The sequence below is a fragment of the Nothobranchius furzeri genome, chromosome 7, assembly GCF_043380555.1.
Source record: "Nothobranchius furzeri strain GRZ-AD chromosome 7, NfurGRZ-RIMD1, whole genome shotgun sequence".
Lineage (NCBI taxonomy): Eukaryota > Metazoa > Chordata > Actinopteri > Cyprinodontiformes > Nothobranchiidae > Nothobranchius > Nothobranchius furzeri.
In genome coordinates this window covers 64,877,437-64,889,936 of record NC_091747.1, presented here as the reverse complement: position 1 = coordinate 64,889,936, position 12,500 = coordinate 64,877,437, and the positions used below count along the sequence as shown (strand labels likewise).

At 45.9% G+C, this 12,500-nt stretch overlaps 1 protein-coding gene across 1 annotated transcript in view; it reads left to right on the top strand.

Annotated features, from left to right (window-relative positions):
• The window catches only part of LOC107373288 (receptor-type tyrosine-protein phosphatase mu), a gene marked incomplete in the record, with an annotated part of 175,322 nt that overhangs the window by 161,521 nt on the left and 1,301 nt on the right, over positions 1-12,500 (top strand). The window contains 5 exon segments of the mRNA XM_070553545.1: positions 3,704-3,853; positions 4,827-5,000; positions 6,890-7,021; positions 7,168-7,293; positions 10,199-10,362. Of these exon segments, the coding sequence (XP_070409646.1) occupies positions 3,704-3,853; positions 4,827-5,000; positions 6,890-7,021; positions 7,168-7,293; positions 10,199-10,362 (746 nt within the window).

Genomic DNA, 12,500 nt, shown 5'->3' with positions numbered 1-12,500 from the left:
ACCTCTTAAGGCTGAGTGTCAGACAGGGAGGTGTTGGGTTCCGTTATTAAGGTCTTTGGTATGACCCGACCGGGATTTGAACCTCAATCTCCCAGTCTCAGGCCGTGTCCTCTACCACTAGGCCACAGAGAATGTTCTTGCTATTGCGTCTGTTGTTGTTCCTGTTGTTGTTGCTGCTGCTGTTGTTGTTTTTGTTGCTTCGGTTGTTGTTTCTGTTGCTTCTGTTGTTTCTGTTTTTGCTGTTGTTGTTGTTGCTTCTGTTGTTTTTGTTGCTGTTGATGCTGCTGTTGTTTTTGTTGTTTCTGTTGTTGTTTCTGTTGCTTCTGTTGTTTCTGTTTTTGCTGTTGTTGTTGTTGCTTCTATTGTTTTTGTTGCTGTTGATGCTGCTGTTGTTTTTGTTGTTTCTGTTGTTTCTGTTGTTTCTGTTTTTGCTGTTGTTGTTGTTGCTTCTGTTGTTTTTGTTGCTGTTGTTGCTGCTGTTGTTGTTTTTGTTGCTTCTGTTGTTGTGTCTGTTGTTGTTGCTGCTGTTGTTTTTGTTGCTTCTGTTGTTGTTTCTGTTTTTGCTGCTGTCGTTGTTGCTTCTGTTGTTTTTGTTGCTGTTGATGCTGCTGTTGTTATTTTTGTTGCTGTTGCTTCTGTTGTTTCTGTTGTTGTTGCTGCTGCTGTCGTTGTTTTTGTTGCTGTTGCTTCTGTTGTTGTTTCTGTTGTTGTTTTTGTTGCTGCTGTTGTTATTTTTGTTGCTGTTGCTTCAGTTGTGGTTTCTGTTGTTCCTGTTGCTTCTGTGGTTGCTCCTGTAGTTGTTTCTGTTGCTTCTGTTGTTGTTTCTGTGGTTTTTCTTGCTGTTGCTTCTGCTGTTGTTTTGTTGCTGTTATCGCTGCTGCTGTTGTTTTTGATGCTGTTGCTTCTGTTGCTGTTCCTGTTGTTGTTTATGTTGTTGTTCCTGTTGTTTCTGCTGTTGCTTCTGTTGTTGCTGCTGTTGTTGTTTCTGTTGTTGCTGTTGTTTCTGTTGCTTCTGTTATTGTTCCTGTGGTTTTTGTTGCTGTTACTTCTGCTACTGTTGTTTTTGTTGCTGCTGCTGTTTCTGTTGCTTCTGTTGTTGCTTCTGTTGTTTCTGTTGTTGTTCCTGTGTTTTTTGTTGCTGTTGTTGCTGCTGTTGTTGTTGCTGTTGTGGCTGTTCCCTTTAGGTCGATTCACTCAGTACAACGAAGGTACTATGGAACTTCACACCCTCGTGTGGCCTGGCTGAAGACACATCTAATCAATGGTGTTAAAAACTTTCTACCCCCTTACCCGAACTTTGTGGCCAAGCTCACGTCTTCTTGGAAAAAGTCACTAGGCTACGGGTAGTTAGTCCCATTAGTAGTCACACACACTGGGGTGTGAAAATTGTTCTTTACATTTGACCCACCCCTGGGGGAGCGGTGAGCTGCAGACACAGCCATGCTCTGGAACCATTTGGTGGTTTGGTTAACCGTGCCCTTATGGAGCCATCGCTAGCAGCATATTTGGCTCCAACAGGTAACAATGGGGTGAGTGGTCCGGCAGTTTTACTCTCCAAACCGTGCAGGTTTTCTGTCGCGCAACTGGAGAAAATCTATCGGGCCCAAGCCACCTCCGACTACTACTTGGTGATGTGTTTGGCAGATCTTGGACACAGGTTACACTCAGCACCCTGTTCATTCCCTAATTAATGAGGCTTGAATCATGACAGACCATCCTGCACGTGGCCCGAGGTGTAGCCTTCTCACAGGCTTCAACCTTGGTGATGCAGAGACACCTGTTGCTGACCCTCCACCACTCTCCCCCAACGGTTTGTTTGGACAGTCCCTCAAGGCTATTCAGGCCAAGTTCGTGATGCAGAAGAAGCAGAGGGAAGCACTGTGCTCAATTATCTCCAGGCATGATGTTAGATCTCAGGCTCCTGGAACCAATCGACAGGCCTTCCTCTAGCCTGCCCCGCCTTGGAGGATAGTTTCATCTGCGGCATTGATGAGCTCTCCTGCTGATCGGACCCAACCCTTGCCCCCCCCAGCCTGTCTGCCTGGAGTAAGGGACCTCCTATGGGCTCAAAGAAATGCTCTGTGAGCCATAAAAAGATGCCTCTGTCATCCTGATGTCAGGACCAGTTTTTGTTCAGGACTTGTACCCTGTTGGACATCCAAGCCTCAGTTTTCTGCGGTGGAAACGGCCATGTTCAGTTGATGTTCAACCCCCCAGTTCAAAGAGACTTTGTTCAAAAGTTACACTGGCCCCAGTTTTGCACAATGTTCCCATAAATACTGCAGTTTGCATTCAAAAGGTTGTCAATTTGATGTGTCTAAACAGTGCCCCTCAAATTGGTCTTATTAAGCTGTGTCAGCACGCTCTGCCGGTGACCAACAGCTCAATTTTCACCTCAAATCCTGTCTGCAAACAGCTTTGAGCAAAGCAAGAGAGGCTGTTTTCTCCCGTTCCGCTGGAGAAGAGTGGATCTCAACTGTTTGCAGACGCGATGGTCGGAGCACGTGTCATACGCGCAGTGCTGTGCCCTTCTGCTCTGCTAGAGGGCAGCGGCTCCACCATGACAGCATTGAGCAGCCATCTTGCAGCGAACGTTCCCCACTGGCGCGCATGCACAGTGTCTCCTTGGGTTGCCGTCCTTTATCATTTTAGTTCTGGGTCAGACCACCCGTTTTCACCACGATTATGCAAACGATGGTGAATGCTGATGCAGCAGTCTTGTTGAGAGAGGACATTTGAACACTATTATCAAAAGTAGCTGTTCGAGTAATCCCCTTGAGGAAACAAAGGTTGGTACAGCCATTACTTTGTTGTCCCAAATAAAGAGGGAGGGCTTCGTCCCATTCTGGATCTCCGTGTGTTAAGTATTTGTGCATTTACAATTTCAAAATGCTACTGCTCAAGCAGCCGCTAAACGCCATCAGCCCCGGTATTCTGTTAGCATCAGTTAGCCTCACGAATGCATACTTCTATGTAGGAATTAATCCCGATCACAGACCGTTGCTGCCCTTTGTGTTTGAGGGGAGAACCTACAAGTACATGGTTTTCCCTTTAGGAGTAGCTCTAGCACCCCTCACATTTTCCAAATGTATGGAAGCTGCATTGATGCAGAGTTCTCGTGTGCAGGTGGAGACTCGCATCTCCCAGGTTCTGTCTCTCATTCAAGCCCAGCTCTCTAGTTCCGAGCCAGAGTTTCTCCTTCCTTGGACTACAAATACGCTCTCAGTCGAGCAGGGCGCGCTTCTCAGACCACCGGATAGCTGCGCTCCACAGCTACATGGCCCGCTTCTGGCTGGAGCCAAACGACACTCATCCGCACAGTCATACAGCTGTTGGGCATGTTGGCTTACTCTATAGCCGTAGTGCCTCTGAGCCAGTTAAGGGCATGGCATTTCCTGCTGTTGCTTTTGTTGTTGTTGTTGTTGTTGTTGCTTCTGTTGTTACTGTTTTTACTGTTTCTGTTGTTGATGCTGCTTTTCCTCGTGCTGTTGTTGTTGTTGCTGTTGTTGTTGTTGTTTGACATGTCAGGCGCTGTCCTGCTCTGACTAACAGCTGGATAAAGTCACAGCTGTTTGTGTTCTGTTGTCCCTCTTCCTGCTGTTGCTTTTTTGAGTCAACAGAAATAATCATGGGACATTTCATTAAAACAACTGAGGATGAGGAGGAGCTGAAGAGCACCATCACTAATTGTTTCTGTCCACAGGAGCAGTACGTCTTCATCCACGACGCCATCCTGGAGGCGTGTCTCTGTGGCAACACATGCATTACAGCGAATCAGCTGCGCTCTATCTACTATGAGATGAACCGGTTGGATCCACAGACAAACTCGTGTCAGATCAAAGAGGAGTTCAGGGTAACATGTCCTCCAACAGGTCCTCAGAGGACACTGGAAGCTCTCCTGTAGGTTTGATTAGCTCTGATCTAAAGATACAAATAGAATAGAATACACCACTACTGGCACAGCAGAAGCTCGGGAGGTAGTGTGGGTTGTCCAGTAATCGGAAGGTTGCAGGTTCGATCCTCACTTCAACCAGAAAATTCTGCTGTTGTGTCCTTGGGCAAGACACTTAACTCACCTTGCCTGCTGGTGGTGGTCGGAGGGTATGATGGCGCCAGTGTTCGGCAGGCATCACCTCTGTGGGTGCGTCCCAAGGTGGCTTTGGCCACATTGTAGTTCATCCCCACCAGCGTGTAAATGTATGTGTGAATGAGTGGGGGGTTGCAGAACTCTAATGGGCCATTCCCACCTGTACCGGGTCGGCCCGGGCCAGGTAGCGCAGGTTGTTTACATATCTGGGTGGCCTGGTATTTTCCCGGGCCAACCAAGGCTCATTCTCAGCCCTCTTCTCGAAGGGGTCTGCTTCAGGCCGACCAGGGCCAACACGCCCACTGCTGACAGCAAATTCACACCTTCCATTAGAGCAAGCCTCTGATTGGTGGGTAGAATCAGCCCACATGGGCTTAAGGCAAGGATGTGTGGAATCAACCGGGCCAGGCTGGGGCCGACTGGGGCTACCCGGCCCGGGCCGACCCGGTACAGATGGGAATGGCCCAAAAGAAGGCGCTATACAAATACAGGCCATTTACCATTTACACCACAGACCTTGTGTCCCCCAGTGGGGCCATTTGTGTCACAGCCAGGGTTCTAATTACAGGGGAGTATGGGGGACGTGACTCCCCCGAAAGGGTCATAGGCTCCCCTAGAAGCCCTGAACTGACAAACACAGGAAGAGCCCAAAAGCATAACCAGTCAGACATTGTTAGTGGCTAAGAGGTACCGTATTTTGTTGATGCAGCACTGTTTCTGTCCATCTGCACATGCTCAGACGCTGAACATGGTCACTCCCACATTGAGAGTGGAGGACTGCAGCATCGCCCTGTTGCCTAGAAACCATGAGAAGAATCGCTGCATGGACGTGCTGCCGCCGGACCGCTGCCTGCCATTCCTCATCACCATCGATGGAGAAAGCTCTAACTATATCAATGCAGCACTGATGGATGTATGCAGCAGACACACACACACACACACATTGTGGTCCAGTCTGGTTTTTACCATTTAAGGCAACTGGCAAGTGTCAAACAATATCTACCTGCGAATGTCTTTGAATCTGTTTATTTCTTCTGCTCTGTCAGTGCGCTCCAGGGCAGCTGTGGCATCATCGTAGCTCATCACCATCAGTGTGTGAATGGATGAATGGTACACTGTAGTGTAAAGCACTTTGGAGTCTTCTGACTCTAAAAGGTGCAATACAAGTGCGGGTCATTTTCATGATGGCCGGGAATCTCCTCTTAACATGGCTTACGGTTGTTCCAAAAGGCAGCAGCGCATCTATTAACGGGTACAAGGAAGTGCAATCATATCACTCCAGTGCTTGCCTTCCTTCACTGGCTTCCCATAAATTAGTTAAAATTCCCATTAATCATCACACACTGGTGACATTTTTTCTCTGCATTCGACCCATCTCCTAGGGGAGTGGTAAGCCGCAGACATAGCTGCGTTCAGCAACCATTTGGTTGGTTTAACCCCCCAATCAACCCCCTTAATGCTGACTGTCAAGTGCGGATGCATTGGATCCCATTGTTATTGTCTTTTGTGTGACCCGACCGTGAATTTGAACCCATGATCTCTCGGTCTCAGGGCAGACACTCATACCACCAGGCCACTGAGCTGGTTACAGTATCCAGTTTAAAGTACTGCTCTTGGTATTTAAATCTTCCCATGGCCTGGCTCCACACTACATAGACAATCTACTGACCATCTACACTGCTGACACGAATTGGAGGTCCTGTTCCAAGTTCCTGTTAGTGATCCCAAAGGTTTGTCCCAAGACCCGTGGCTGGCTCTGGAACAGCCTCCCCACACACCTGAGGACCTCTCACAGCTTGAAGCATTAGAAGTTTTTACTTGGAACTTGTTTCTTTGACCTGGCTTTTAATGTTGGTTGATCTGCGTAGCTATCTTTACTGTTGATCTACAACTGCCATCATATTCATCATTTCTCTCTTATTTGTCTCCTTTTTAAATCTTTTATTTTTGGGGGTGTGGCTGCAATGTTATGTACATCACACTGGGCTGTCTGAGCAATAGTAAATGTGCTATATAAATAAAGCTAACCTTGACACACACACATACATAAAGCCTAGTCGAGTCCCTCGTGTTCAAAGACCTGAGAGGAACACAGCAATAACAAACTCCTCCTCCTGACATGCTCCCATTTAAATATGCTAATAGCTACAAGCGTGTCCTGCAGGTATGATTCTCCTCTCTGGACCACCACATCAGGACATTATTGAGATGAGTGTCCGTCCCACATTGTTTCAGCGTGTCTTTTCCCAACCTGCTGCACATAAGAATAGACCAGGACACTTGGACAGAACACTGGGCTACACTCCAGTGTGGTCAGCAGCTCCATCAGGATTGTCCAGCTGATGAGTCTCTCTCATGTTGGTCCAGACACAACGTGATACAAGAGAGAGGCTTCATCTCTGTGGAACAGTCGTGCAGATAAGGAGACTGGTTCTGTTCAGGAACAGCACAGCTTGTGCCAGTGAAGCCGACATAAAACTTTTTAAGCCTTTTTCACACCCACTGTGGTACGGATGTGGTCCGGTTTCTTTGTTACTTCTCAAATTTCCAGAGCTCGGCATTCGAAACGGCACTGAGGCCAGTGAGAATGCTCTGATTGGACTCCTGAGTTTTGGTTTATGCTGAAGTGGTATGGCATCCGGACCGCGGCCGTTCTGCTTTGATTTGAAAGAGGCTTAAGCCCATCTCGCTGCCATTTAACCCGATGGTAAAACCAGGCTGGAGCCCACAAACTCAAAGATGCTTTGTGAAATCACTTCCTGCTATTTGAATGACCTTATATAGTGTTTATTGCTGCTGCAGAGCTACAAGCAGCCATCAGCGTTCATCATTACCCAGCATCCTTTGCCCAACACGGTGAAGGACTTTTGGCGTTTGGTCTTAGATTACCATTGTACATCCATCGTGATGCTGAACGATGTCGACCCTGCTCAGGTAAACTCATTGACACACTTACTTACCTGTGACAGCTGTTTCTTAGAGCAAACTTCCACATCCTGTTCTAGATCTGATTAATGAAGGTTCTGCTTCATTTGTGCAACGGAAATTCTGGACATGATTAGGTTATGTTTGTCTTTCAGCTGTGTCCTCAGTACTGGCCGGAGAATGGCCTCCATCGTCTCGGATCACTGCAGGTGGAGTTTGTCTCAGCAGATCTGGAGGAGGATGTGATCAGCCGCATCTTTAGGATCTACAACACAGCCAGGGTGCGTTTGTTTTCTACACCTACACTGAATGGGTCAGTCGGTGGATTCAGATACACATACCTTCTGACAGAATCAGAACCCCTCTTATAGAACTAGTAACCCCATTACAGAACCATAACCTGAGTAAAGAACCTGAATCCCTGTTTAGCAGCTTTAGGCTCTTGTTTAGCATCCATGGGGCAGCAGTAGCTCAGGTGGTAGAGCGGGTTGCCTCATGATCGGAGGGTCATGGGTGCGATTCCAGCTCCCGCCAGGGGTATCCTGCTGTTGTGTCCTTGGGCAAGACACTTCACCCAACTTGCCTGTGTTAGTGGTGGTCAGAGGGGCCGAAGGCGCCAAATGGCAGCCTCGCCTCTGTCAGACCTCCCCAGGGCGGCTGTGGCTACAAGTAGCTTACCATCACTAGCAGTGTGTGAATGTGAGAGTGTGTGAAAGCATCTTTAGGTGTCTAGAAAAGCGCTATATAAGTTCAATGCATTATTATAACCTCTCTGTTGGCAGCTTTAGCCTTTCTGTCAGCAGCATTAGCTTCTCTTTTAGCAGCATTAGCTTCTCTTTTAGCAGCATTTATCTCTCTGTTAGCTTCCTTAGCTTCTGTGTTAGCAACCATAACCTCTCTGTTGGCAGCTTTAGCCTTTCTGTCAGCAGCATTAGCTTCTCTTTTAGTTGCATTAGCTTCTCTTTTAGCAGCATTAGCTTCTCTTTTATCAGCCTTAATCTCTCTGTTAGCTTCCTTAGCTTCTGTTTTAGCAACCATAACCTCTCTGTTGGCAGCTTTAGCCTTTCTGTCAGCAGCATTAGCTTCTCTTTTAGTTGCATTAGCTTCTCTTTTAGCAGCATTAGCTTCTCTTTTATCAGCCTTAATCTCTCTGTTAGCTTCCTTAGCTTCTGTTTTAGCAACCATAACCTCTCTGTTGGCAGCTTTAGCCTTTCTGTCAGCAGCATTAGCTTCTCTTTTAGTTGCATTAGCTTCTCTTTTAGCAGCATTAGCTTCTCTTTTATCAGCCTTAATCTCTCTGTTAGCTTCCTTAGCTTCTGTTTTAGCAACCATAACCTCTCTGTTGGCAGCTTTAGCCTTTCTGTCAGCAGCATTAGCTTCTCTTTTAGCAGCCTTAGGGTGTTTCTCAATGTCAAGGAACCTTGCCTTGATGTCTTGGCCCCGCCACGGTTGCCTAGGAGATACATCATCAGGAGCCGCCAAGACATGTTCCAATCGGTTCCAGTGTTCATGTTCTACCGAGGCGTGTGTTCTCCGTTTGTTAGCCGTTTAGCTAGCTGAGCGAGGATACACGGGAGGTGTCTTGTAGCCTAGCCTTGGTCAAAAATTTCCCACAATACACCGCGGTATTTTCGAAAGGACGGCGAATCAGAAGCCGGCAGCTACTTCAAGCACAAATTTCAAGTTTAAAAGTAAGTCAACTAATTTAAAATGTTTTTTTTAGATCCAAAGAAGTTATCTATGGTTGGTTAGTAGCTTAGTAGTTGCAGCTTCGGTGGCTAGCGGGTAGTAACTCACTTATATTTTTAATTTAATAAACATATACACAATTTAAAAAGTTAAAGTCTCATTATATATTTATATTGAAACTAATACATATAAAATATAACGTTATCTCCCGTGTCAAATGACGTTACGTTACCGCCGTGGTCACATGATGCAAGTCTGTTCCATTTAACCGTTTTCTTTGACCAAGGAAGGACAGCGTCCTCGTAAGCAAGGCGCCTTGACATTGAGAAACACCCCCCGTCTCTCTTTTAATAAAGTATTATTGAATAGAATTGAATTGAATTTAGCAGCATTATGTTATTTCTGTGACCACCGTGGGTTTTTCTTTCATTGACCGAAGGGTACCAACAATTTTGTCTTCGCCTTTAGACGACTTTGTTGACTTGACTTTGTTGCTGAGCTAACGTCTTCCTGGGGAAACCGTTGTCTGGCCACACTGTGGTGCTGAGCTACGGACAGTTCCTCGCCATGCTCCAGACCTACAGGCTATGTGCTTGGCAGACCAAGACTCTGAGAAGGAAATGATGTTGCATTGTTTATGCTCGGTTGTGCCCTTAGGGTTTATGTGGGCCACATTCGGATGTTTCATTTGTTTTGCCAAATGATTTTTGTGTTTGCCAAATCTACCAAGGGAGAGGTTAGCAGAAGCAAACGCATTCCCTTTGGATTATGGAGGCCATTTCCCAAGGGCCTTCTGCAGCCCCCAGCGGTCAGAGTGCACTCCACTAGAAGCATGGCTACTTCATAAGTGCACCTCAAAGGGTTTCAATCAGTGACACATGTTGGATGTTATAGCCCGTTCTGTGGCTTATTCGGTTCTTTCTACTGGGTTTGAGTTGCCAGCGTAGATCACTTTCTCAGCCAGGTTTGATAGCGGCTCATTAGGTGTTTTATATGTCCCATAGTTCCTACATTGTCCCGAGTGAATCGACTGAAAGGGCCCTTGAGGTCATGCATATAACCACTGTTTGCTGAAGAAGAGGAAAGAGGTACAACTCAGAGCTGCCCTTTTACAGCCTAGCTCAGTGAGAAGCGGCTATCGAACAGGAAAGTGGCAGTGACGCCGGGTGTTTACAGGTGGAGGTTCCCACCTGTCATCACACTCCTTTGCTTTTACAGACGTGATCTTCAGCCCAGCCACATGAGGGCACAGTACCAACGTTGTACCTCGTTCCTCTCCATCAGTGAACAGTGGTTATGTGCTTTAGGACTTTTGTCTCCCAGAAATGCAGAGTGCTTCTGGGCCATTTCACCTGAAATAGACAAATATGTTTGATTTTGACCGTTTCACCCCACAGGTTTGCATTTCACAGAGTTGGATCTCTTTTTCATTTCCCTCTTATGTCTCATCCTTGGTTTGGCATCTCTGTCCTCTCCCGTCCTGTCCCTGTCCTCCAGCCTCAGGATGGGTACCGGATGGTGCAGCAGTTCCAGTTCTTGGGTTGGCCCATGTATCGTGACACACCTGTCTCCAAGCGCTCCTTCCTTAAACTTGTCCACCAGGTGGACAAATGGCAGGAGGAGTATGATGGCGGCGAGGGACGAACGGTTGTCCATTGCCTGTAGGACTACACACAACATACACTACATAGTTCTACATAGAGCTTCATGGGACAAAACACAATACTTGTGTTTGTGAAAGTTGAGTAGACATGTTTAATTTGTGTGAAGCTGCTGGAGCCAACTACTGTAGTGCTACTTCAATTCAGTTCAACTTTATTTATATAGCTCCAAATCACGACAAGAGTCGTCTCAAGGCACTTCACATAATAAACATTCCAATTCAGGTCAGTTCATTAAGCCAATCAGAAATAATGTTTCCTATATAAGGAACCCAGCAAATTGCATCAAGTCACCGACTAGTGTCAGTGACTTTACAGCAGTCCTCATACTAAGCAAGCATGCAGCGACAGTGGAGAGGAAAACTCCCTTTTAACAGGAAGACACCTCCAGAGAATCCTGGCTCAGTATAAGCAGCCATCCTCCACGACTCACTGGGGATCGAGAAGACAGAGCAGACACACACACACACACACACACACACACACACACACACACACACACAGACAAAGACAAAGTAATGTGTCTATAGTTATATTGTGATTTCTTAGTAAATATTCTATTTGGTGAAAGATAAACTTTATTGTATTTATCCTAGTGGATCTATAATTAAACAGATAAACTAGTAGTAGCACATCATGGAAAGCAAAAAGTTATTATCAGGAGAGGGAGAATGTTTAAGTGGTTAGCAGCAGTGTGCTAGTCGATGGCCCCCTCCATGAGGCCACCACAGCTCAGCAGAACATCGTTGTAGCTTCTTCTGGGGAGAAAAACACTTAGAGAGAAAATAAAGTTAACAGCTGAAATAGCAGAAAGTAGAAGAAAGTAGTAGAGTGTAGGGATGGGTACCTTTGACATTTGAATCGATCGGGTACTAATTCCCGGTACCTAGGAATCGATACCGGTACTTAACGGTACCAATTTTCGATACTTTTGAGTGTTTATTATTTTAATTCTCTTTTATAATTAAATATATATTTTTCTCATTATATAACCATATTTGATAAATATCACGATAAATAACATAAAACTGTTTGTATTTTAACATCGTCCTTGTAGTTTTATAAGCTGATAATTAATCTGAAGCAAACATCTTTACTGTGAACTAAATTTACTGTGTATCTTCATTCCTTTTGCCGTCCTTTTTCATTTGATTTTTCCTACTGGGAAGTTAGAATTTCCGAGGAGAAAGCGAACGCACCATTAGCTGATAACAACGGTGGCAATGGAAGCTAACATATCAAGCTAACGTTATCTTAAACTGTTTATTTAACTGCTGGAGCAGATTAAAACGATGATGCCTCACACTTAGATCGTTGTCACTGGTTTCATCTTCACCCAGTTAACCATCACATTTAGTAAAGTGGACCCAAGCGTTAGCGTGCGTTCTTTCTACCATGCTGCTCTGTTTACAACTGGCTCGCAGCGACCGACGACATAACGCTCTTGCGCATGCGCAGCTGTCTAGGCAAGTTCTCGTTATGAAGGACGGGTACCGAAACGAGACACCGTTTCAAATGACGTGAATCGGTGCTCGGTCGGTACTGTGGAATTCGGTCGGTACCTTAAAAAGTACCGAATTCGGTACCCATCCCTAGTAGAGTGTGAAAAGTGGTCAGTGTGTCCTCCAGCAGCCTAAGCCTATAGCAGCATAACTACAGAGATAACTCTGGATAATCTATCCTATTTAGATGGAGGCATGTTGGAGGCAGGGCAAGGGAGAGCCGTCTTTACCGACTGTACACTCCACCTCCCTCTACTCTCCCACTTGTCCAGATTTAGGCTAACATCAGATTTTAACCATAGGCCCTATAAAATAAAAATGTTTTAAGCCTATTCTTAAAAGTAGACAAAGTGTCTGCCTCACGGACTAAAGCTGGGAGCTGGTTCCACAGGAGAGGAGCCTGATAACTAAAAGATCTGCCTCCCATCCTAATTTTAGATATTCTGGGAACCACCAGTAGACCTGCAGTCTGAGAGCGAAGCGCTCGGTTAGGAACGTATGGAACAATCAGATCACTGATGTATGATGGAGCTTGATTATTAAGAGCTTTATATGTGAGAAGAAGGATCTTAAAATCTATTCTGAATTTAACAGGTAGCCAATGTAGGGAAGCTAAGACAGGAGAGATATGATCTC